General features: G+C 43.2%; 1 protein-coding gene across 2 annotated transcripts; it reads right to left on the bottom strand.

Moving 5' to 3' along the window:
* Positions 1 to 1240: 1240 nt before the first annotated feature.
* Positions 1241 to 27599, bottom strand: COQ7 (coenzyme Q7, hydroxylase). 2 transcript variants are annotated; one of them, XM_073591112.1, is made up of 6 exons: positions 27430 to 27599; positions 20396 to 20595; positions 17862 to 17976; positions 17634 to 17773; positions 15813 to 15881; positions 1241 to 1513 (listed from the first exon to the last, which is right to left on the bottom strand). In XM_073591112.1, exons 1-6 carry the CDS (start codon positions 27488 to 27490, stop codon positions 1436 to 1438), a joined length of 663 nt encoding a protein of 220 aa, XP_073447213.1. In that variant the 5' UTR covers positions 27491 to 27599; the 3' UTR covers positions 1241 to 1435. The 2 variants fall into 2 exon arrangements, with proteins under 2 accessions (XP_073447213.1, XP_073447214.1); XM_073591113.1 differs by lacking the exon at positions 15813 to 15881 and having other exon boundaries at positions 27430 to 27598.
* Between the last annotated feature and the right edge of the window lie 95 nt (positions 27600 to 27694).

The raw sequence follows: 27694 nt of genomic DNA, 5'->3' as shown, positions 1-27694 counted from the left end.
CAACCCACTGTAATGTGAGAGAACATCTCCCCAACATGGAACCAGACAGCAATAAAAATCTGATAGAGGTTTTGACTGTACTCTACACAATACAAAGCTAAAAAAAAAAAAAAAAAAGTCTAGCCTTTTCCTTTCTAGCTACAAGAAGAAATTCTAGTAAATCTCTAATTTGAATATAGCCATGAACGCAAAAAAGATGAAGTAACAAGGGCAACAACGTTGGAACAGTTACTATACTTTTACAAAAGATAAAATAAGAATGACAAGAATGGTAGCTGCCTTACTGTGTAAGACTAAGATATGCTCCTATACTTTCACAACTAAAGCCGCGTACACACAAGCGGAATGTCCGACAGAAAAAGTCAGACGGAAGCTTTTCATCGTCTATTCCGATCGTGTGTAGGCCTAATTGGACTTTTTTTTTTTGAAAATTCTGACGACCTAGAAATGGAACATGTTCTAAATATTTCCGACGGAACCAATTCCTATCGGAAAAAAACGCTCGTCTGTATGCTGTTCCAACGGACCAAAAACGACGCTTGCTCTGAAGCAAGTATGAGACGGAATCTATTGGCTACTGGCTATTGAACTTCTTTTTTCTAGTCCCGTCTTACATGTTGTACGTCACCTCGTTCTGGAAGGTCGGGCTTTGGTGTGACTGTGTGTATGCAAGACCGCTTGAGCGGAATTCCGTCAGAGAAACCTTCGGAGTTTATTCCGACGGCAAAACTGGTCATGTGTATAGGGCATAAGAATACCCAGCATGCTGTTATTGCAACATCTGCCCCCTTTCCTGTCTCTCCAGTGTTCACACCTACCTCCTGTTGTATTTTTTTCCAAAAATCGTTAGCCATGCTGAAGCCCATATCACCCTGCATCACAAAATGTGCTCAGTACAACCTTATAGTGGATTGGGAATAATGAGGGGTGCTGTGCCGAAGAGGATGACGATTTTTCAACCAATGCTGCCTAGAGCTGGGCTTTAGGTCTATAAAATGATATACATTAAACAAATCACTTTAAAAAGGCAAATTCATTGTAGAAAAATAATTACACAGCTTATTGACCAAGTCATAGTTCTACATTTCTCTCATTTTCAGCAATACAAGATAGAAGAACAATAGAATGAGCCGTTTTTACTACCTACAGTATATTGTTTGGTTGTAGTGACATTGAAAGTGTCCAGTGAAAAATGCAATAAGAAATGTTCACATTTAGGCCAAATAAAAACTTCACTTGGTTCTGTTAATACATTTTTATATAAGCTTTCAGCTTAAAATTACATACACTGCCACCTAGTGGCCACTTATAAAACAGCATTACTTGCTAAAGCATAAGGCAGCTGCCTAACCACAATAATGCATTGTGTAAAAACAGCTTCATTGCAGAAGAAAGGAATATGCTTAAATTCTCTCTGAAAAACAAACTCCTTTTCTTAGACACGTTCAGATAAATAGACAGCTGCTCGGCATCCGGCTTGTATAACAGTCTTCAGCACCGAATAAGCTGGAGCCTGCAGGGAAAAGAGGTATTACATTGTCAAAGGCACTTAGGCAGACAGTTGATGTCCTTTATCTATTCCTTTGAAGTTTGGAGACACAAGATTGTCAAGCTATTTTTACAATGACCTATGATCTCTAGATGTAGAGGTAAATTTAGTTCATCTGGCATCAAAGCATGTCATATAGCAGGTGTCTGAGGATAAAATGTGCCTAATTATCAGTTCTGGGGGGACTCTTGCAGGTCTGATCACCCACAACCCACTTAACTTTTTATTTTGATGGGATAGTTTTTTCATCAACGGGAAAATTTATTTTGTTCATTTTCAGCGAAACAAATTAAAAAGCAGCACAAAAAAAGAAAACAGTGGCATACTGTACATAAGAGAATACATTTGTTTTATTTCCAGAACTGATCTAAACAATAGCTTAGTGTTAGTTCACCTTTTCAGAAAAAATGTAAGGGCAAACTAACACCATACACCATCCCCACCCCAGTTCCAGCTGTACTTATCTCCAGGGAGATGTCAGTGCCCATGAACTCTGAAAAGGTCAATACTTTAAGGTTACATCCACACGGATGCATAGCTGAAGCCCCAGCAGCTCTGTACAAATTAATGGCCGGCAACACCTCTGTTCGCATGCAACCGCTCACCTGGGCAGGGCAGCTAATCGGTCACTTTGTATGCAGACATAGCAGAGTGCTGCTGCGGAGCAAACTATCCACACCCTATCGCCCATGTGAATGAAGCCTTACTGGAGCACTTGCTTAACTTTTTTCAAAGAATGTCCAGTCTACAGGATTCTGCAACCTCCCGCCTTAATAGCTGCAACTGAAATATACACATTTAAAAGGTAAACTCTATACAATAATGACAACATAAAGATGAATAGTACATTAGAGGATTTAAGGAGAATTATGAACTTGGAAAAAAAAAAAAAAAACATACACTTACCTCAATGCTACAGCATTGGTGTGATGCTGCAGCTGTCCCCTGCTGGCTCTAAGCCCACGTACCAAGCGATCACATGACCACTGATCGCTCAGTTCTCTCCCACTGTACTCCTCCAGTGCTCACTGGAGCACCAGGGTGGAGAGGGAGTGGTGCAGCTGGCTCTGACTCTCTGAGACTGAGAGCCAGAGCCAGCTGTCAATCAGGCAGCTGAGTGGATCCCAACAATATGATCAGAACCTTTCCAGAGTCTGGAGTGGCTCTGCTATGTCAGCTGACAGCAGGCTTTAGGCTGCTGTTGGCTGCTTCTGGGTCATAGGAGTGCAAAAATAAGTGCACTCCTGTGACCCACAAGAGAAATACAGTAAAACCTTGGTTTGAGAGCATTTTGCAAGACAAGCAAAATCTTTAAATACATTTTCACTTGATATGCAAGTGATGTCTTGATATACAAGAAGCATCAAGTCACAACTGAGTATAAAACAGAACAGAGGCGCCTCTAAGTGTAGCAACATGGTAACATTTAATGAAGGTAAAATATTTAGCAACTCACATGGTTGATGATTAAAACAGACACATCTAAGTATGCAGGAATCCGGGGTAAAGCGGTCCACATAGACCATCCTCCACAACGCCATTGACGTTGTCCCTTCCATACTGCGCTCCATGAGCACTTCAAGCCTCACTTTCAGATCGCTCTACTGCAGGGTAGTCTTCCCAGTCACGATTGCAGACTAACAGCCGTGTGAGCCAGCGGTGCAGAGGATGGTCTATGTGGACAGCTTTACCCCAGATACCTGCATACTTAAATGTGCCTCTTTTAATCGTCAACCATGTGAGTTGCTAAATGTTTTACCTTCATTAAATGTAACCATATTGCTACACTTAGAGGCGCCTCTCTTCTCTATTATACTCTGTAGCTCCTGCTGGATTTTGCTTCTTATCCCCTTGTGGAGGCTTCCATTTGTGGATGGACATTTTATGGTTCCACAACCTATAACATTGCTATAATCTTTTTATATGGACTATAAACTGAAGGACTTAATGAATAAATAGTTGTGGAATGAATCATCTGAGTTTCCATTATTTCTTTGATGCACAAGTGGATTACAAGCACATTTCCGGAACAAATTATGTTCACAATCCAAGGTTTTACTATATGGCCAAAAAAGCTTTGGCCACACTTCTCTTTTAAATAACAAAACCAGATTTTGCTGCAATATTCATCTTTAATACAGGGATTTCCCCCACGGTACTTTTTTCTGCCTCTACCCACTTCCTCTGAGCCCAGGTCGCTCTGGATCCACACCAGCCTGTAACTGGACAGTGCTAGGAGAAGAAGCACAGTCAGGAGCAACCCCCCCCCCCCCCCGTTTTTTTCCCCTTTTTTTTCACACAAGAACCAATTGTAACTCATTGTACTACATTGTACTACTACTGCAAACAGGGGTTGTAAACCCTCGTTTGAAAAAACAAAACAAACATGTCATTCTTACCTCCACTGTGCAGTTCGTTTTGCACAGAGTGGCCCCGAACAACCTCTTCTGGGGTCCCTCAGTGGCGCTGGTGGCTCCTCCCCGCATCGAGTGTCCACGTTGGAGAAGCGCTCTCCTTGGTGGACACTGTGTGGGCGCACTCCCGATTCCCGCACCTGTGTCCATTCACACAGAATGCAGGACTTGGCCCTGCCCCCGCGTCATTGGATTTGATTGACAGCAGCGGGAGCCAATGGCTGCTATCAATCTATCCAATCAGGACACGAGACACCAGGTAGAGCTGGTGTGCTCGTTCCCGGCCGGAGAAAGATCGGGGTCAGGTAAGTAAAACACGGGGCTCGGGGGGGATGCAGCACCACAGAAGGTTTTTCACCTTAATGCATACAATGCATTAAGGTGAAAAACCATGAGAGTTTACAACCCCTTTAAATGCAGATACTTATACTGACTGGATTGACATAGCTGCATTCATTTGTGTGTTATTTCTGTCTAGAATTCAGCCTTAACCATTACATATTCTGATTAGTCCGTAATTTTCAAATTTGATAATTCTTTGGTTTTCCTAACATCGTCCCCTAAAGATTACTATACTGTTACAATGTAATGTCACACTTCGGTGTGTCAAATGTAAAATTACAGTTTAAAGCGGAGTTCCACCTTAAACGACAGACCACCCCTCGTTTTTGGATATTAAAATTTTTTTTTTGTTTCCTTCCTACTTTTTTATGAAGTACATAGTGTACTTCTCAACCATCCGGGCCACGGTGCAGGACGTCATATCCTTTTGTGCGGCATGCCCCCCCACTGTCTTCTGGGACCTGTGTGTGTCCCAAAAGACAGGCTGGCCATTCACAAAGTGCTGTGCGACTCGCGCATGCGCAGTAGGAAACAGGCAGTGAAGCAGCAAGTCTCCACTGCCTGTTTCCCTTAGTTAGAGTGGCAGCGCCTGCACCCAATCTGATGGACAGATCGGCCTCGGTGGGACCGACATGGCAGGTTCCCTGGACAGGTAAGTGTCCTTATTAAAAGTCAGCAGCTACAGTGTTTGTAGCTGCTAACTTTTTTTTTTTTTTTTAAATTTGCGGCTGGAACTCCGCTTTAAAGAATTTTAACAAGCAAGTGAATAATTAAACCAAAGTCATTTGAAGGTCATTTACACCGCCACATTATAACTACAACTCATACTACAGTCAGTGTAAAAGCTGAATTACAGAGCAAAATTGTTACATACCCAAAATGTAATAAAAGTGTCTTAAAACAGTATATATGCATTATATTTATATATTTAAAACTTTATTTTTTTTTTTGTACATGTTTATAAAACTGTACATATCATCAGAAATACTTAGACTATCCAGAGGAATTATACTTTGTTTTTCCAGGATAAAGTTGGCTTTCATTTAATGGTAAATGGTAACATATCTCCTGAATTTTTATCAAAGAAAAACTGGCACAAAATAGTAAAAAAAAAAAAATGGGATTTTGACTTACCGTAAAATCCATTTCTCTGAATTCATTGACAGACACAGCGCTTCCTTATTCAGAACCATAGGGTAATACCACCCCCTACAGGAGTAGGACACTAGGCAGAAAAAAGACTTGTCTACACCTATGGGCAGTCCTAGGTGGTATACATCCCCCTTTTTGCTATAGGCCTTCAGTTTTGTAACAAGCAGTGTCAGAAGTATTAAAACTCCATAGAGGGATGGGTGCTGTGTCTGTCAATAAACTCAGAGAAATAGATTTTTTTGGTAAGTTAAAAATCCCATTTTCTCTTTCGTTCATTGACAGACACAGCACTTCCTTATTCAAAACCATAGGGACGTCCCAAAGTAGTGCCAAACATGAGGGTGGGGCAGCCAACAAATAACAGGCCAACCAGATAACCAGAGCTCAACGAGAACAACAGGAGCCCAACCTGAACAGAAAGAAAACCCCTCAAGAGGGATAGACCCCCTAGACCGCAGCCTGCAGAACCTTTCAGCCAAATGAGGCATCCGCAGTTGCCAGCACATCCACTTTGTAAAATTTTGTGATTAGAGTGCACCTTCACCGGGAAGAGAGGAACCTGATCCCTGATTGAATAGGCCTGAGTCACCGTCTGTCTAATCCATCTAGAAATGGTTGCAGAGGAAGCAGACAGCCCCTTCTTTGGCCCCTCCGTGATCACGAACAGGGAGTCTGACCTCCGAAAGGACTCAGTGGCAGACAAATACACCCTGATCACCCAAACCACAGCCAGGGCCTGCAAGGTAAAATCCCTTGGATGTTGTGGCCTGGGACACAGGGAAGGAAGGCAACACAATGTCCTCATTCAAATGGAAATCAGAAACAACCTTTGGAAGGAACGAAGGGCAAAGGACAAAGAACCACCTTGTCTTTGTGAATCACCAGGTAGGGTGTACGACAGAATAACGGCGCCAATTCCGACACCCTGCGAGCAGAAGTGATAGCCAGCAAGAAGGCCAACTTCTGGGACAGAGTGAGCAGGGGAATTTCCTGAATATTCTCAAAAGGAGGCTTCTGTAGAACCAAAAGCACCAGATTCAAGTCCCACGGTGGTAAAGGGGATTGCGCTTGTGGAGTCACAACCCCTGAATGAAGATACGCACCAGGCAATGCGAAGCCAGGGGACGTTGAAAGAAAACCGCCAAAGCCGACACCTGGCTCTTGATAGTACTCAAGGCCAAATTCTTTTCAACGGCCCGAAAAGTCAAAATCCGAGCCACCAAAAAGGAACGTGGGTGAACACCCACCGACTCACACCATGAAACGTACACTTTCCACATCCAATGATATATCTTCCTGGAAGTAGAATTCCTAGCTTCCAAGACCTGAGGAGCGGAGGAGAGACCAAAGGGTAACGCCATGAACTGATAGCTCCTCTCCCACAGCAAAGCAGAGGAATCACTGGTGTAGTGCACAAATCGGAATGTGCAGGTAGGTCTCCTTGATGTGGATGGAGGCAAAAAAATACCCTGATGAAGGGATGCCACCACCAAGCGAATAGACTGCATTCTGAACTTCCGAACCTGCACAAAGCAGTTCAGGCCCTGGAGGTCCAGAATTGGACCTATCGTACCCTCTTTTTTAGGGACCGTAAACAGATTTGAATAAAAGCCCTGGAAACGTTCCAACACCGGAACTGGGGTGATCAACCCCTGAAGCAACAGGTTTCGTGCCGCGCCCTGGAGGGCTAACAAGCGGTCCAGAGACAGACGCAGATTGGAAGGAAAAAATCTGCTTGGGGGGCAAGTCTGGAACCCAATCTTGTAACCAGACAGAATCATCTCGTGGACCCACATGTCGTTTATCAGAGAGGACCACAGGCCCGGAAACCAGTGAAGACGTCCCCTCACCCGGGATGCGGGTGAGGGCGCTCCTTCATTCCGAAAGGGCCTTATCTGGGGGTCTGGAGAAACTCGTTCTCGGTTTGCCCAACCAGGGTCGCTTGGAACCTCCCGAGGTGGGGCTGAAAGACTTTGAGCCCTTGTCAGTGGACCCTGAGGGACGAAAAATCTTCCTGTGCGCCAAGAAGGAAAGACCACACTTGCAATGTGGCTCCTTCCCTTTTTAGACTGTGGAAGAAAGGTACTCTTCCCCCCTGAATGATATCATCCAGAGTGGCCCCAAAAAAACGATTGCCTTGAAAAGGCAGATCAGTTAGGGATTTTTTTTTTTTTTTTTTTTTTTTTTTTTTTTAGAGGCCTGGGCCGCAGCCCAACACTTCAGCCACAGTACACGCCAAAGCACCACCGCTGAAACAGCTTAGAAAGCAAGGGAGCTGCGTCCAAAGAGGCATCGCAGACAAACTGCAGCCCCTGGACCAGGAGGAAACTGATCACCCTCCAGATCGCGGCGCAACAGCTTTGCCAACTTCGTTAGCGTTTGAGACACCAGGGCAATGGCTAAGACCGGCCAAGGCACAGAACCCGCAATAGTGAGCAGATGCAATCAGTGCGTCCACCAGCGCCTACTCGTGCGCAGCCACCGGGGCAGAGGAATCAGCCTCACTGTCCAAAATATTCAGGAGCGCAGCCGCAAACCCCGCGGCGCCTGAATTAGATTCAAGATCTGACGAGACAGATGAAGCAGGGGAAGGCGGGGGACGCATCCTGCTAGTCCGCCACCCAAGAGCCACCTCCCCTCGGGGAAAAGAAGGACTCCATGACCGCTGTCAGTGCGTCAATGGATGGCTGGAACCCAGAGGGAGCTGCAGCCTCTGAGAGGGGGTCAGGTGGGGAAACATGCTACTGAGACTCCATAGGAGAAAAAGAGGCCCCACACACCAAGAGCGACCACTGCTATGGGACACCCCCATGCCGGTAGTGGCACCGGATCAACAGGACACTCCACAGCCTGCGCTTGCTGCCTCAGATGTAGTCCCGCACACACATGGCGTCCGAGGGAGAAGATAACCCACAAGTCAGCACCGGGGTAAAAGGAGGAGCACCCGCCTGCTAAAAACACCATCCTGGGCTACACAGCAATGGTGCCTGAGCACAGTACCAACCATATTATGGCCGCCGTCCATAGGAAGTCAGCAAGCACTCGTGCTGAGGCCACCAGGAAGTCGGCACTACACAGCGCTAATTACAGGCAGTGAGACATTTACCCGATCCACGGCTGCAGAGATCGAGAAACGTCCTACTGCTTGTTATTAGCGCTGTTCAGTGCCGCCTTCCTGGCAAGCTCTACACGTGCGGGTTGCGAACACGCCTGAGCTCATCCTTACCCACCAGTACTCTCTACACCAGGGGTCTCAAACTGGTGGCCCTCCAGCTGTTGCGAAACTACAAGTCCCATGAGGCCTTGCAAGGCTGACAGTTACAAGCATGACTCCCACAGGTAGAGGCATGATGGGACTTGTAGTTTTGCAACAGCTGGAGGGCCACCAGTTTGAGATCCCTGCTCTACACCATCCCCCAGGATCAACCATGGCACCACACTACCCCATATGAGGGGGGAAGGGGGGGCTACCAGGGGACCTCCAGGGACCATCCACCCCAGGGAGAGAGGGTGCAGGGGATGGAGGGGAACCCGCAAGACCGACCGACCCGGGGAGGGGCCCGCGTCCACTGCAAACCCACCAAGGGGAGAGGGAGGGACATGTACTCACCATACCAGGAACCGGACGGGCACCGCTCCAGAGAGAACCTCCTTGCCACCGAAGTGGGGGGGGTCGGCCATGGAGGACGCTGCAACTCAGGCCGAGACCCGGTCGGATGCGACCTCGCGAGACGTTTAACTCGCAGGGCCAGTCCCCATCCAGTGGGGCCATGTTGCGCCCAACCTAGTGCGTAGCTGCGGTCTGCATGCGCTCGCTGGCCAGACTGGGGAGACCGCTGAATCAAGCGTCCAGTCCGTCAGTTGATTGTAGGTCTCTTTGGAAAAAAATCCAAATAAAAGAAAGAACAAAAAAAAAAAAATGCCAGACTAGAGATCCCAGCAGGGAACTAGGTCCTTACTCCTGACTAGGCAGAAATAAAAAACTGAAGGCCTATAGCAGAGAGGGGGGTGAATACCACCTAGGACTGCCAATAGGCATAGCCAAGCCTTTTTTCTGCCTAGTGTCCTACTCCTGTAGGGGGCACTGTAGGGGGCAGTATAACCCTATGGTTCTGAATAAGGAAGCGCTGTGTCTGTCAATGAACGAAAGAGAAATATATATCTTTAATATTTAGATGTATATTTCTTGCTGTTACCATAACCTACCATTAAAGAACAATCCAAAATAAATCCCTGCTCCAGACGATCGTGGCAATACCACATGTGTATGTTATTTGTATCCATAAGAGGGCCCAGAAATTATAGTGCACATTTTGCTTTTTATATCTAAAACATACCTACACTGATACTAAATAAAAAAAATGTTTTTTTTTTTTATCCAATCTAAAATACTCTGGACCCTAACCTTGACCCTAACTCTAACCCTGACAAAGACATAGTTCAAACCCTGATCTAGAAAACTTTTTTAAACACTTTTTTTCTACAATTTTCTCCTCTAACAAGGACAAATGATACAATGTATCTGTGTTTATACACTATATTTTTCTCCATTCAAGATGAGAAAACACAGGGACAGGCTGTGCAGTGACTGATCACTGGGCGGCCCCTTTCACACGGGCGGACAGATCGGACCATCCATTGCCCTCTATGAAGCGGCGGATGTGTTACACCTGCCGACTTCCGACCAGATAAAAACAGACAGATGTGGGATCCGTTCCTCAATCCATCTGGTGGTTCGTTTTCTTCATGGGCAGTCAGATGTAATGCGGGCTGTGTCTATGCCCGCTTTGCATAAGCGGAGCAGATACAGTCCGGTCATCTGCCTGTTCACTGGGGATCAGCGTAAAAGATCCCCTGCTGAGCGGGCAGATCCACGGGCAGAGCCTGCCAGTGTGAAAGATTCCTGAGAGTCAATCAGAGGCTATCACAGTGATCAGGAACCAGACCTTCCGATTTCCAATCATTAATATGAGACCAGGAGCTGTCACTAACAGTTTAGTCTCTTGTGCTGGATGCATGTTGTGCAGCTTACTACTCCCAGCACAAACACAGCGGCGCAAAAATGCAGTCCCATGGAAGAGGACCCACTTCTGGGAGACCATATATAGTATGTGATGCTCACTGGGAAGGGGTTCAAGATTTCTGAAATTGTAGCTTTTGGCTAGAAATAAAACAATAGGATATTGGTCTGTGTCATCAGTGGGAACAGAGAAAATTTTAAAAAATTCCTTTTAGGGCTTTTTCACATTTCTGTGGATCCCTGTATTCTTCAGACACAGAAAAACACAGGTCTTCATAGAAGTGTAAACAAGCCCTAAAGCTGCTCAGAGGTGGATCGAAAATTTGGTGATCGTTTGATTCTTGTATGAGCACTGTGGCTCTAAAGAAGTCACTTCTGTACAACCGCCCTACTGGAAAATTTTTCCTCGATTAGTGCTGCCAGCTATAGCTTGCAGCACTGATCAGTGTATTCTAATGGTGGAGAGGTCTCCCCCATTGTCAAAATACAAAAGCTCAGTGGGAGGATTCCCCCATCCACTTTGAATGTGTGGATAGGGGAACAGGGCCAGTTTTTTTTTTTTTCAACGCACCAGTTGAATGAAAAACAAACCCATCTATGACCAGCTTAAAAGTTTTTTTTTCAGTTCCCATTGATTATGGGATTAACCTGTCAATGTGCCCTGTTCACACTACAATGGAGCCTTCAGGAGCGGAGCACTGTAGTATAGGAACAAACAGCATGTCTGCACCGCACATGAGCTCTCTGTGCTTCTCTACTGTATGTACCACAGCTAATCTGCAGTGCATAGAAATGAATGAAGGATCACTTTATGACATTCCCATAAAGTAAAAAAAAAAAAAGGAGTAAAACAGTAAAAAAAAAAAAAAAAAAAAAAAAAGGAGTAAACAGTGTCTTTTGTTGTAAAAAACCCAAGAAACTGCCCCCACTGCCTGTACAGAGCAGACACCAGCCAGCGCATGGAAATAAAATGATTTCCTATGGAGGCTGGTGTGAACGATCTGCTACATATTGCTTTTTAAAAAAGTGTCACTAAACAATATTCTTATTCTGCAAAATAATCCATACACTACTTAATGGTCCTGTAATCTATTTTTCATGAAATAGTTTTTCTGCCTCCTCTTTGTAACATCCTCTTTCAGCTCCCGAACCCCCCCCCCCCCCTTTTCCCCCTCACTATTGTTTGTTTAGAATGAGCAGCTCACGTTAGTGGTGGTCATCTGCACTGCTCTAGGCACAATACATATCCCATAGTCAAACTCTGGAGCGAGCAAGGGAGAGTGAATATTATTATTATACAGGATTTATATTATGTAGCGCCGACAGTTTACATAATGCTCTACAACTTGAGGGTCAAGTGGAAGGGTTCCCCCTTACGGGACTTTAATGGCCCAACTGGTTATCAAAAACAGTCACAGTATGAAAAAAGCAAAAGAGATTGAACAATATATATATAAAAATATAGATTATATTTAAACAATGGATAAAAAGTATGTATATTCACAATAGTGGCTAGTGAATATGCAAGTCAACATAGCACAACAATTGAGATGTAATACTCATAGGTTCAGGACTACCGTGATGTTGCCACCAGGGCAGATATCCTACATCACGGTGATCCTGGACCTATGCTTATTACATCTCAATTGTTATGCTATGTTGACTTACATGTTCACCAGCCACTATTGTTGTGAATATACATACTTTGTATCCATTATTTAATAAAATCTATATTTTTTTTATATATTGTTCAATCTTTTTTGCTTTTTCATACTGTGACTGTTTTTGATAACCAGTTGAGCCACTAAAGTCCTGTAAGAGGGAACCCTTCCACTTGTTCCATGTAATTGGGATGTGGGCCCACCCCTCTTCAACCTATTCTCAACACTTCTCTATGTACAACTTGAGGGTAGATAGTACAAATACAATACAAGTCCTGGAGGTGAGCATGGGATGAGGTGACAAGGGAGCTAGAGAGCAGGAGATCTTGGGAGGAGTGAAGAGAACAATTTGATTGGTGTTTTGAGACCAGGTTAGTGATATAGCTGAGGCTGAGTTGTGGATGGCTTTGTAAATTATTGTTAGTATCTTGAATTTAATTTGTTGGTTGAGTGGCAGCCAATGGAGGGATTAGCAGAGAGGGGTAGCAAATGTGAGCAGTTTTGTAAGGTGGATGAGCCTGGCAGCAGCGTTCATGATGGACTGAAGGGGAGATAGCGTATTTAACCACTTTCCGACCGCCTGCTATACATATAATGTGGCAAGGAGACTATTGTGCAAAATTCCGTACCTGCACGTGATTTTGTCAATAGGCACTGGGGGGGGGTGCACACGTGCCGCCGGAGCCGCGATCACGCGCTGATTGGCCACAGGGGGAGTCAATCAGTGGACCCAGTGGACGAGATGTCTGCCGGCCACCCGCGATTGCTCCCCGCAGAGACAGAATGGCGGTCTGCCGATGTAAACAAGCAGACCGCCGTGCTGTCAAGCATGAGAACTCTGATCTAGTGATCCTGCTAATCAGGAACACGGATCAGTGTCCATGCAGTGAGCCCATCCCCCACACACAATTAGAAACACTCTCAGGGAAGAATGTTAACCCTTTGATAGACCCTGATGTTAACCTCTTCCCTGCCAGTGTAATTTATACTGTGTCAGTGCATATTTTTAGTACTGATCACTGTAATAATGTCACAGGTCTCCAAAAAAGTGTCAAAAGTGTCAGTTAGGCGTCCGATCTGTCCGCTGCAATGTCGCAATCATTACAAGTAAAAAAAGAAATAAAATAAAAATGCCATATAAATATCCCCTATTTTGTAGACGCTATAACTTTTGCGCAAACCAATCAATATACGCTTATTGGGATTTTTTTTTACAAAACATATGTAGCAGAAATCATATTGGCCTAAATTGATGAAGAAATTAGATTTTTAATTTTTTTTTGGATATGTATTTAGTATGTATGTTGTATGTATGTAGGCAGGAAGTAAAAAATAGTTTTTTTTTTCAAAATTGTCTTTTTTTGTTTATAGCGCAAAAAATAAACACCCCAGGAGGTGATCAAATACCACCAAAAGAAAGGTCTATTTGTGGGAAAAAAAAGGACATCAATTTTATCTGGGTACAGCATCGCACAACCGTGCAATTGTCAGTAAAGGAAAGCAGTGCCATATCGCAAAAGATATGGCCTGGTCATTAAGGGGGTAAAACCTTCTGGGGCTGAAGTGTTTAAAGGCAAAGACTATGTTCCTACACACAGTGGAACGATGGAGAATGAATGTAGCCACCCTCTAACAGGAAGTCAAATCAATCACAGCAGCGAAGAAAAAGAAAAGAAAAAAAAAAGAATTTGGAGACTTCAAGGAGGCAGAGAGCAATAGAAGGTACTTTTTTGAGTTAAGATTACATACTTAAAAATATTTTTTTTAAACCAGAATTTAGTGTCACTGTAAGCTTTTTTTTCTGAAGGTATTAGTTCCCATTGCCATTTATTTGTTATTTCTTGAAATGTAATATTTATACCACATCCAGGCTATATTATATTATGGCTATATAGTTCCTATTTTTCCAGATCAGTGGCAGTGAGCAATGAAGCAGGGACATTCATAAAAACCCAGCAACCTTTAAACTTTAATAGCAGCCCCTACGTTGCCTTCCTGAAAGGTCTCAGGTAGAACAGGTGATTGTGTGACAGCAGCTCATATCTTTACAAGTACAGAATCTGCTGGCTAGCAAAGAATTTACGTTATCAATGAACCCACCATATCACTGTAAAAACAGAAGGTTTGATGCCTAGTTCTTTCAATACATTTCTCGCAGTGTTTAGACCTGAATTACATAACCAAGGTTTTCTTTTAAATCAGTCTTAAACACAAAAGCAAACATTTATTATATTGCAGCTTACCAATTCTTAGATGTGATGACTGCATTTGTTTTCTTTTTTAGATGTTTTTTCTTTTATCTTCACCTGGTGATCTAACCAATAAGTCTGTTTTTTTTTAACAGAACAAGCTCTCCCACAGATGTATCAGTTAAAGTGTTGAGACAAACTATTTACCACTGACAGGGGCGCTTACAATTATCAGTTTTTGTTCATTTATGTGCCTTTATCCAAAAAGGAACAAAACTGTGACTGCTTAAAAAGTGTGAGTTTGGCTTCAATTTGTTTAGTGTATCTAAGTCTGCTAGTACATCTAACACTCCCCTCTCCGCAGACTGACAATGCTGCTGTCCAAATGTGTCTCTGTTGCTCCTTCATCCAGAGTGGGGGCATTCTGATACAGGAGGTGTGTTACTGACCACATCACCAGGTGAAAACTGGGGGGAAAAAAATCCCAACAAAAATAAAAATAAAAAAGCAGCCACCAAATCTAATAATTGGTAAAGCTACAATACATAATATTTTCAGTTTTGGGTTTAGTACCGCTTTAAGAAAAGAAGATCATGCCACAACAATTTGCTGCTAGAAAAAATCTGAATTCTACTGGGAGGAAAATTTTGTTTTATTGACCTTTAGAAGCCTATCTCTGCTTACCTGAGCTAATTAATAACTCATTACTTATTTAGGCGTTTTAATTAACATCTACTTATCCCCATCAAATATAAAAGCAGAGGTTTATTGCTTCTACCAAAACAACGAGGTTCCTAAAGCTGCACTCCAGGCACACTAGCTTTCATTAAAATTATATTCCTCAATAGCCAAAAATGTACTTTGTGTTTACTAAATGACTCCGCAAACCTAGGCAATACCCTATCATAGATGACTTGTTTTTTTGGATTCCCCCATCTACACAAGCGAGGTGAATAGAGGAATACTCTATGATGTAGCATTGTATTCTGATCAGCGGTAGAAGCCAATTGGTGCAGAATCGCTGCCATTCACAGAACGCCTTGTATTTTTTTTCCATAAATACAAAGCTTTTTTTGATTGCAAGAGGTGGAGAGGAGGGGCCACAACATCACAATCTCCACCTCATCCAATCAGAGAAGGCCTTGTTTTTTTCGTTCAAAATGCAAAGGGTTCAATGAATGGCAACAGTGCCAAGCAAGTGATCCCCCCTTTGTTTGGTCAGTGTGGAGAGGGGAAGCCGTTCACACAGAACCTAAGCAGGACCCAGAAGATTGCAGCCTTTACTATAGTAGCGCTGGCTACTACAGTGATTTGCAGTCCCCCAAGGGGCCCTCAGGTATAAAATCTGCATACTCTGATTGCACCAAGCTCGATCGATGTAGGTATGCATTTAAAAGAATTCCTGGAGTTCAGCTTTACAGGAACTGAACTGGTTTGCTGAAAATGTGAAAGAGGCTCTTCTTCCCATTACAGTTAAACCCATACCAGTTCTGCGTCATGTTCCAGACCGGTATCATGATGTTCCATTTCATCATCCCGAAACTTCTTTATTGTCTGGTGTAAAAGAAAGAAAAACCACTTTACATGTAGAGATCAACCATGGATGCTATAGCAACCTATACTCATTTCATAGATGTCCATAGCCATGCAAGAGAAGTCATGATCCTTTGTACAGTAGAGGTGCAGAGCAGTGAGCCTAGCATTAGACATATGTTTTCATCTTAAAGTGTATTTCCAGGGAAAAGGGTTTTTTAGTTATGAATAGAGTGAGGAAAGGATAGAAGCCGTCAGGTGTTTACTGCTATCTGGGCCTTTGTTACAATGATTTCCCCTCAGTTCCTGCCCTGCTGACACCATTTTATCAGACAGGAAGTGAGGGGAACACTCCAACTGCAACCATTTATGACTTCCTGTCAGGTAAAACCATTATCAGCTGGACAGGAAGTGAGGGTAAATCTCTCTAAAGAGGTCCCCAATAGTAGTAAAACTAGCAGGAATGCCAATCCTTCCCCACAACAAAAAAACCCCAAGAGACCAACCAATGCTGCTAGCAGATTGTTTGTTTTGAGGCCCATCTTTCCCATTGGTCCACTGTAGGTTTTTGCCTGGACCTTACATGTAGGAGATATCCGTGATTGGGTTTTTGTTTGTTGTTTCAAGGTGATATTCCAAATTTTGGGGTGTATCTTGATTCTGGACACCTCTGCGTTTTGATATAGATTCCCTCCTACGATATATCTTGGGGTACCTGTCTGACGCTCTGCTCTTCTTCATCCTATCTCTACGCCTTTTGATTTACGTTGAGATCCCCTTGACATAGGATATCAAACAATGTTACTGTATCTCTGATTCATTAAACTGGTGACCCGATGGATCCTATTTTGCTCCAGTGCCTCCTGTTTTTCTGCTCATCTATTACCTCTTGGAGAGCTGTGGTTTAACAACTTATCTTAATATATCTCTATGTCTGGTTGGTCTTGGTTCGGGAAAAGTGGGGACCTGGGTACAACATTCAGTGTTCCCTCTTCCCCCATCCTCCCATGAGGGGAGCCCTGTGCTCGCCCTCATGATCTGCTATCGCCCATACTTCTACCTTCAAGGTCGATCAACACCCACCCAATCAGTCCTGAGGAAGCAAGTAAATCTTGCAAAACATGTTGACTAACAAGTATAGAGGAACTGTGGACTTGATTTCCAATATCCACGCCAACACCACATATATTACTTCCATTGACGGACTTCCATACATCATATATACTGCTTGGCTAGATCTGTGTCTCCATGATTGGGATTGGGTTTTGGTTGACCTAGTGAATGTAGAGGGAGCTATAATGATTTTATGCAACCATTTTTTAATAATTTTGGAATAAAGATTGACATTATATTTTAAACAGATTGTCTCATGTTGTGCCTACAAAGTCTGTCAAGTTTTTGAGAAATTAGGATTCTATTTCTTTCATATATGACAATTTGGATGTTGGCAATGTGAGGGTCTTTTTCTTCCTGCAGTACGTTTTCCCTATATTGGCAGGCAGGCAGGCATATCAGGCTAAGCAGTAACTCTTCTGCCTTCCCTTTTGGGGGTTTAATACCAGAAAACTCAAACTGGTCATGCCATCTCCCACACACCTTCAAACATAGGGTATTACTGGGCTATGGGTAAATGATAGTTTAGACTGAGGTTGATTTCAAGACTGCAGGTTACAATAACAAATGGATTACTTGTGTAATTCACCTAATAAATTCATTAAATTGTTCTGTACCCTTTAAAAAAACATGTTATATGGTGTAATTCCATGTAAGCACCTGTAGTAATTCCTTGTGCTTTTCAGGATCACTTTCCATAAGAGTTCGGATTTGATTGTTATAGTGGTTTGATATAGTCTCTTCTACTGCGACTGTACATGCCATTGCGCCATTCTTTCCCAGCAGAGCCGTACCAGCACCTGGGTGGGACAAGATGTGACAACCCATGAGCTTATGCATTCAGAAAATAAATATAAGAAATTAAAACACAAAGCAGAAGTAGCATACCTAATACAAATCCAGCCACATTCCAGAACGGCAGCAGTATGGTAGGCCGGACCCTGTTTGCAACCATTAGTTCATCAAACTTTTTCAAATGATCTTTCTCCTGGTTCCACATATGCTGTAAAATATACCTTGGTTAACAGTGAGAGAAGCTGTGGTTAACGTAGCTTTAGATAATAATTTCAGATATATTTTAGACACTTTTAAATGTATATTAATGTTTAATTAAATCAATCCATTACCGCAACAGGCATATTTGCCTTGTGTAAGGTAAACTAAAAGAGGTAGTACCAAATGCTTAGGGGAAACTAGAGTGCCACATCCCTATAAGCAGTGCATCATACAGAAAATGTATAGTGGAACAGGACTAGATAGGGGGTCTAGGTGCTGGGGGTCCCCACCTTTGCCCTCCTTCCAGGTCCCCTTTACCTTTATCAGCACACTCTGGGTTTTCATTTACATTTATATTTCTTCAGCGGGATGTTAAATGTCATATTATACTATACTGTAATACTGGTGGAGGTTATTTTATTTAGATTATCTGGTGTATAAATGTGGTAATGACCCCCAAAGCAGGTGGACTAAATCCAGGAAACACTTTGGGCCACAAAGGATCACCAATTCTGGATATGATGCACTGTGTTGTCAAAATTATTTTATATTAGGTTGTTGTAATATAAACATTTTTTATATGTAATGATGATATTCTTTGCAAGATTTCACTAGTATGAATTAAATAAAAAGGTTTTATAAAATCTTGTGCCTCAAAAGTCCTGTTCCACTAACATTTTCTATATGAGAAACTAAAAGAGGGAATTTTGTATGCAGTATGATCTTTAAAAATGTTGGCACAGTTGCTTAGTGGTTAGCACTTCTGCCTTGCAGCACTAGGGTTCCTATTTTGAATCCTAACCAGGACACTATGTGATTGAAGTTTGTATGCTCTCACTGAGTTTGAGTGGGTTTCCTCCCGCACGCCAAAGACAGGTTAACTTGGTTCTGTCCAAACTGCCCCTAGTATGTGTGTTTATGTATGGAGTTGACAGCTTCCTGGCAGGCTCGTTTATGTGGGTTCAGATCCTAGTCTGAATATACCCAAGCTCATCGCTATTGAGATGTTACGCTGACCCTCTGGCTTCAATACAATCTGAGCCATTAACCCAGAACAAGCAAGCAGACCACTTGATCTGGGTTAGAAACTGGTAGATTCATCATGAGAAAGCCAAACCAGTCAGTAGGACAGCTAGGTAACTAGTATTTTCAGAAGGTCAGCAATGTCAGCCTACATGTTAAAGAGGAAGTAAACCCTGATGGGTTTACTTCCTCTTTGTTTCCCTGCAAAGGTAAAACATAATGGGCTACTATGCATCGCATAGTAGCCCATTATGTGTCATTTACCTGACGCAGGAGCCTGCGATGTCACCGTTGTCCCCTCTTCCACGAAGCATCCATCTTCTTCCGGGTATCGCGGCTCCGGCGCTGTGATTGGCCGGAGCCGCGATAACATCACTCCCGCGCATGCGCGCTGGTGCCGCCACTAACGACATGATCGTCGTTAGAGATGACATGCTCAGTGCACCTGCGCGCCGTTATCTACGGCGCATGCGCCGTAGACATCAGAGCCTGTCTTTTGGAAATATCTCCTAAACCATGTAGGTTTAGGAGATATTTCTTGCGCCTACAGGTAAGCCTTAATCTAGGCTTACCTGTACGTAAAAGTGGTCTGTAAGGGTTTACAACCACTTTAAGCTCATGAAAAGGTATTCATTCATCCCAATGACCAGAATAAAATTACTATTCTGAATGCAGAGAATTGCATTTATGCAATCTAACCACATAACAATATTAAAAAAGCAAGACTCAGTTGGCCTTGAGGACTTTGCATTGTTGAAGCACACTAATATCAAACTTTAGACTGTTAATTATAACCATTTCCAATTATTTATTTATTATAGGTACTTTTATAGTGCCATTACTTTTTACTTGTATTTTAGATAGCAGTGTTTACTTAATTTGCAGTATAATGACAAGCTCCATAAAGAGACCCTTAAAATACACGTCAACCTAAGAAGTAGCCTCTGGGGTGGGTTTTAAGAAGCACCTAGTACAAAAGTTCATAGCACGCAGAGATCTTTTCGAAATGTTTATTGATTAGGAGCATCAAGTATAGCCAACATGTTTCGGGGTAAAGGCCTCCCTCTTCCTCGGGGCTGGAGCAGTGAATGTTATTAGGATCACAATGAGATGCAATAGGAGACCTATGTTAGGGCTTGATAAAGACTGTGAAATCTTAGTGGCACTACGAGTTGATAGCGCTTGGTTATCTGTCCAGTGCTCTTACTGTCACAATCAGAGAGGTAGCAGCCTAGGACCAGAACAAGGTTCACCTACACTGCACCTTCATTACGTATTATCTTCTTTGAAGGAAGGCTCACTCCACTGTATATCAATCAGAACCAAGCCTTGCTTCTATTGTTCCCACGCTACCATAGACATATAAGACGTAGCCTGTAAAAGATATCTGTACATTCACTAACCTGAATGATGGGTCCTACAGATGATCTGCCCAATACGGCCATTTGCCCAGCATAGATGCGATTCGCTCCGTATTCCCCAGCGTGATCTACTCTTATTACACGATCCAGCAATGCTCTATCTCCGTCATCTGTGTAGCCTACAGAGCTGCACTGTCTGTCTGGCACCGCACACACCGATAAGGAGCATTGTTGCTTTACACCTTGGATTTAAAGTACAGTAGAAAAACTGAATAATACCATTAAGATTGTTTTTAGTATTTAAATTTTGTATAGTTCAGGTATGAGACGACAGGTAATGGTCCCAGACAAGTAACATCACTCCAACTGTCTTATAACACAGCTTCTATGTACTAGTTACAGGCTAGATATCCTACCTTCATGGTCATTTCACACACTGTTTGAAAGACAAATTTTCTAATGCAGAATTTTTTTTAACTGTGTGTTTTTTTTTTTAATGCCTGTTATTTACGATAAATCATGGTGGCAGCATATTGAAAGTAAGTGGGTGGGTTGCCCGATTAAACTGACACATTTGTTTCATCTCTCAAATTTCAAGCTTTTTTCTGCTATTCTAAGACTTTTTGTTCTAGGGTGGCTATGTTTGTTCTCTATGCCCCACTTGTGTATGTGAACATCCTTTCCTGCTCACCCCCGAGATGGACTACATAACTACGTGAGGACATATTCAACGCCGGCACATAACATCCACTAGGAGGAGCAGTGTAGTAGCTTGTTCTAGGAGGAGTAATGTGGGAGGAGATATATCCTAGAGATAAGAAGGGTAGGAAAGGGTGAGGGGTATGCTTGTATATTAAGAATGATGTGCAAGTGAATGTGAGGGATAACAACACTAATGGAGCAAAGGAGGAGGTGGAGTCCTTGTGGGTGGAGCTCCAAAGGGAGAAAATAATGGGAAAGTAATACTGGGCTTATGCTACAGGCCCCCTAACTTGAGGGAGGAGGGGGAGATGGTCCTCCTATCGCAGCTTGGAATGTCGGCAAGGCTGGGAAATGTTATTATAATGGAGGATTTAAATCCAGATATAGGACTGGGCAGAAGGAATCGCCCAGTCCTATATCTAAGGCTCGCCATTTCCTAAATGTCTTGCAGGATAATTTCATGGGTCAGTTGGTGAATGCACCAACAAGAGATAACGCATTACTAGATCTACTGATTACTAACAATACAGATCTGATTGCGGATGTGGAAATACAGGGCAACTTAGGAAGCAGCGACCATAGGTCAATAAGATTCAGTATAAATCACAGAAGTAAGAAGTACAAGGGTAATACAAGGACACTGAATTTCAAAAGGAGCCAACTTCCCTAAATTGTGCTGCTTGCTAGATGATATTAAATGGTATAAAATCCTAGGAACAAAGGACACAGAGGAAAAATGGGAGTGCTTTAAGAGCATACTAAATAAAGGTATTGGCCAGTGCATTCTAACAAGAAATAAGTTTAAAAGAGCTAAAATGAATCCTGGGTGGATGAACTCTAACATAAAAATGCATATAAAAGCAAAAGAAAAGGCTTTAAAAAATACAAGACTGAGGGGTCATTGTCAGCATTTCCACAATACAAAGAATGCAATAAGAAGTGTAAGAGCGAAATCAGGGCAGCTAAAATAGACCACATAGAGAAAAAGAGTAAAAAAATAAATAAAAAAACCCCAAGAAATTCTTTACATATATTAACAGTAAGAAAGCGAGGCCAGCGCATATTGGCCCCATAAAGGACGATGAAGGGAATTGGTTACAAAAGACAAAGAGAAGGCAAAGATATTAAATGCATTCTTCTCCTCAGTTTTCACAAAGGAAATGGGGGGGGGGAGATAGGAACCAAGACTGTAATGTTAATAACACATCACAGAATGTACCCTCATGGCTAACAGAAGACAGTATCAGAAATAGATTTGAAAAACGAAACATAAATAAGTCACCAGGACCAGATGGCTTACACTTGAGGGTCCTTAAGGAATTCAGTCAGGTGATAGCCAGAACATTGTTCCTAATTTTTGGACAGTTTACTGACTGGGGTGGTACCAGCTGATTGAAGGAAAGCCAAAATGGTACCAATATTTAAAAAAGGGCCAAGATATATACCTGGGAACTACAGGCCAGTTAGCCTAACATCAAAAGGACCTGGGGGTCCTAGTAGAGGACAGGCTCAGCAATGGCATGCAATGCCAAGCCGCTGCAAGCAAAGCCAACAGAATATTGGCATGTATTTAAAAAGGGCATTGACTGCAGAGATAAAACGATTTTCCCACTCTACAAGACTCTGGTCCGGCTGCATCTTAAGTATGCCATCCAGTTCTGGGCACCAGTCCTCGGGAAGGATTTGCTGGAACTGGAGAGAGTCCAGAGAAGGCCAACAAAGCTAATAAAGGGACTAGAGCAAGGGTCTCAAACTGGTGGTCCTCCAGCTGTTGCCAAACTACAAGTCCCATTAGGCATTGCAAGGCTGACAGTTACAAGCATGACTCCCACAGGTAGAAGCATGATGGGGCTTGTAGTTTTGCAACAACTAAAGGGCGGCCAGTTTGGGACCCCTGGACTAAAGGATCTCAGCTATGGGGAAAGACTACAAACATTGAACTTATTCTCTCTGGAGAGGAGATGCTTGAGAGGGGATATGATAGCAATGTACAAATACTGTACTGGTGACCTTAGCATAGGGAAAAAACTTTTCAGTGAAAGGAAAGACACGCGGCCATTTACTAAAATTGGAAGAGAAGCGGTTTAACCTTAAACTGCGTAGAGGGTTCTTTACTGTAAGAGCAGTAAGGATGTGGAATCTCTTTCACAAGCAGTGGTATCAGCAAGGAGCATTGATAGTTTAAAAAACTATTAGATGGGCACCTTAAAGTGGTTGTAAACCCACCAAAAAAAAACAAAAACCCTGCAAGACAAATGCATAATGAGCTAGTATGCATTATGAAATGCTCACCTTAGATCGAAGCCCTTGTAGAGGTCCCCATACACTGCTCCGGCCGGCGACATCGCTCCCAGAGTTACTTCCAGGTTTCGCAGGCTCCGGTGCTGCGATTTGCTGGAGCCACGATGACGTCACTCTCGTGCATGCGTGAGCCGCCGGTAATGGTACACTAGCTGAAGCAACGGCACGAACGAGCCATTGCTTCAGTGTGCATGTGCCGATGACGTCTACACATGCTGATACAGGGGATATCTCTTAAACCGTGCAGATTTAGGAGATATCTGGGGTAGCTACAGGTAAGACTTATTATGGGCTTACCTGTAGTAAAAAGTGGATTGTAAGGGATTACAACTACTTTAATGATCACAACATACAGGGATATACAATAGCACATAAACACAAGCGCACTCACACACCACAGGTTGAACTGGATGGACTGCTGTGTTTTTTTCAACCTTACCAACAATGTAACTATGGGACAGAATTAGTTAGTGTTATTTTGGTGCATGTAAAGCTCTGAGAACTATGGGAGTTGTAGTGTGCATAAATATAATTGCACAGAGCAGGTAAGTTTTATATGTTTCTTATTTTATAGCACCCTGTCAGAGTTAAATGGTTTGCCTCATACCCTAAATGCTACATCTGCAGGAAGGCTTGGTGTGTTGAAAACCAACAGACTTAACCAGGGTATACACTTCAGTTTTTTTTCATTCAACCAATGGGTTTGAAAGGAAAAAAAAAAAAAAACTGACAGATCCACGCATTAACACAAACAATGTGTGGTGCAGGAATCTCCCTCACTGAGCTATTGTATTAAGACGTGGGGGATTCCCCACTCCCTACAACCCCATCCCTGCCAGAATACACTGATCAGGGAACTGTGTATACCCAGCTTACAGACAGGACCACCAGGCGAGAATAAGAGAAAGAAAGCCTAAAAAAATATAATATAATATAATGCAATATAATAAATGTTAGCTTTTGGGTTTAATATAACTTTACATTTTTGACTCAGCACAGCAGCTGGGGACATTATAATGCAGTACATCTCTTGTTGCTAGATTTTGACTGTATTATGGAGCTGCAGAGACTCACTGTTGGGAGTAATTAAAGCGGAGCTCCACTCAAAAGGGGAAGCTCCACTTATTTGCCTCGTTCCCCCCTCAGCTGCACCATTTGGCCCCTTTCAGGGGTACTTGTTTTTTTTTTTGTTGAAAATTCTTTTTATTGAAAAATGTCACTGTGGAGGTACAAAACAGGGCCCTTTGGGCATAGGGGGGTACTTGGGGGGTACTCCTCCTTCCCCGTGGCTGGGCCATTCACAAAGTGCAGCGTGCTTCCCACATGCGCAATGGCAGCAACACCCAAGAGCCGACTGAAAAATGGGCTGGGGTGAAGACACCGCTGGTTTACTGGACAGGTAAGTGTCCTAATATTAAATGTCAGCAGCTACAGTATTTAAACAACCTCACATCTGCAATCACAGCCATAAACCTGCTCCAAACCTGTTCTTCAGGCTCTTCCGCAGATTGCATGTGATTGAACCTCTGATTGCAGTTGCAATGCTTTACATCCCTCATGCCCAACTTGTCGCCCTTTGGCACATTTTGTGCGGTCCTCTGGGCCACTGTAGACACTAATCTGTATTTCCCTATTGCCCTGTTATAGCAGTGCTTTCTAGCAGTCTCATGTAATATGTCTCCAGTGTATGACTGTCTCCTAAAGAAAGTTCCTAGTCACTGATCATCTCTTCCATCACGTCCGCAGTCTCTGACCGTCTCTTCCATCACGTCCGCAGTCTCTGACCGTCTCTTCCATCACGTCCGCAGTCTCTGACCGTCTCTTCCATCACGTCCGCAGTCTCTGACCGTCTCTTCCATCACGTCCGCAGTCTCTGACCGTCTCTTCCATCACGTCCGCAGTCTCTGACCGTCTCTTCCATCACGTCCGCAGTCTCTGACCGTCTCTTCCATCACGTCCGCAGTCTCTGACCGTCTCTTCTATCACGTCCGCAGTCTCTGACCGTCTCTTCCATCACGTCCGCAGTGTCTGACCGTCTCTTCCATCACGTCAACTTTCTCTGACCATCTCTTCTATCACATCCATATGGCTTTATTAGCTGTCTTTGCACTTTCCTGTAGAAATGAGCTGCATGGCTGTGACACCCCCTGATCACTTCTGCACAATCCAGATGAACCCTGTGCTATACTGGGCATTCTGATGTGCACAGTCATTGCAATGTAGCATTTTAGTGTTTGTACAATCAGGTCCATAAATATTGGGACATCAACACAATTCTAATCTTTTTGGCTCTATACACCACCACAATGGATTTGAAATGAAACGATCAAGATGTTCTTTAACTGCAGACTTTCAGCTTTAATTTGAGGGTATTTACATCCAAATCAGGTGAACGGTGTAGGAATTACAACAGTTTGTATATGTGCCTCCCACTTTTTAAGGGACCAAAAGTAATGGGACAATTGGCTGCTCAGCTGTTCCATGGCCAGGTGTGTGTTATCCCCTCATTATCCCATTTACAAGGAGCAGATAAAAGGTCCAGAGTTCATTTCAAGTGTGCTATTTGCATTTGGAATCTGTTGCTGTCAACTCTCAATATGAGATCCAAAGAGCTGTCACTATCAGTGAAGAAAGCCATCATTACACTGAAAAAACAAAACAAACCCATCAGAGAGATAGCAAAAACATTAGGTGTGGCCAAATCAACTGTTTGGAACATCCTTGAAAAGAAAGAACGCACCGCTGGTGAGCTCAGCAACACCATAAGACCCAGAAGACCACGAGAGAGTATTTGCCAAACAACATCTAAAAAAGCCTTCACAGTTCTAGAACAACACCCCCCATGGAAAGATGACACCAAGATCAACTTGTACCAGAGTGATGGGAAGAGAAGAGTATGGAGAAGGAAAGGAACTGCTCATGATCCAAAGCATACCATCTCATCTGTGAAGCATGGTGGTGGTAGTGTCATGGCGTGGGCATGTATGGCTGCCAATGGAACTGGTTCTCTTGTATTTATTGATGATGTGACTGCTGACAAAAGCAGCAGGATGAATTCTGAAGTGTTTCGGGCAATATTATCTGCTCATATTCAGCAAAATGCTTCAGAACTCATTGGACGGCGCTTCACAGTGCAGATGGACAATGACCCGAAGCATACTGCGAAAGCAACCAAAGAATTTCTTTAAGGGAAAGAAGGGGAATGTTATGCAATGGCCAAGTCAATCACCTGACCTGAATCCGATTGAGCATGCATTTCACTTGCTGAAGACAAAACTGAAGGGAAAATGCCCCAAGAACAAGCAGGAACTGAAGACAGTTGCAGTAGAGGCCTGGCAGAGCATCACCAGGGATGAAACCCAGCGTCTGGTGATGTCTATGTGTTCCAGAATTCAGGCTGTAATTGACTGCAAAGGATTTGCAACCAAGTAATAAAAAGTGAAAGTTTGATGGATGATCGTTACTCTGTCCCATTACTTTTGGTCCCTTAAAAAGTGGGAGGCACATATACAAACTGTTGTAATTCCTACACCGTTCACCTGATTTGGATGTAAATACCCTCAAATTAAAGCTGAAAGTCTGCAGTTAAAGCACATCATGTTGGTTTCATTTCAAATCCATTGTGGTGGTGTATAGAGCCAAAAAGATTAGAATTGTGTCGATGTCCCAATATTTATGGACCTGACTGTATATATAAATATTTTATTTAAGTACTCCTGATCATTACACAACAGTGTGATTTAGTTCCATCATACTGTGATCTGTACCTCAGATCGATGAGATCTATCATACATCACACTGATCTGTACCTGAGATCTATCATACATCACACTGATCTGTACCTGAGATCTATCATACATCACACTGATCTGTACCTGAGATCTATCATACATCACACTGATCTGTACCTGAGATCTATCATACATCACACTGATCTGTACCTGAGATCTATCATACATCACACTGATCTGTACCTGAGATCTATCATACATCACACTGATCTGTACCTGAGATCTATCATACATCACACTGATCTGTACCTGAGATCTATCATACATCACACTGATCTGTACCTGCTCTCCTCTGGAGCCCGGAGCACAGCTGTCTGATCCGGAGCCCTGCAGCTCTATCCATCTCCGAGAACGACCTTTCCTCTGCCAATACCTGCTGTCACTCCAACATTTCTTGTCGCCTTCCTCTGACATCATGTACCATGAGCCTGCTACCAGGATACTCCTGACTCTGCTCCGTCCATGCCAGAGACAATGTATTACCAAGAATGTCTTCAACACAGGAGCCATTTTGTTGTAGTCCTCTGACTAAGGCATTAATAAAGCT

Source organism: Aquarana catesbeiana, linkage group LG06 (genome assembly GCF_042186555.1).
Source record: "Aquarana catesbeiana isolate 2022-GZ linkage group LG06, ASM4218655v1, whole genome shotgun sequence".
In the NCBI taxonomy this organism is placed as follows: domain Eukaryota; kingdom Metazoa; phylum Chordata; class Amphibia; order Anura; family Ranidae; genus Aquarana; species Aquarana catesbeiana.
This window is presented reverse-complemented; position numbering and strand designations above follow the sequence as displayed.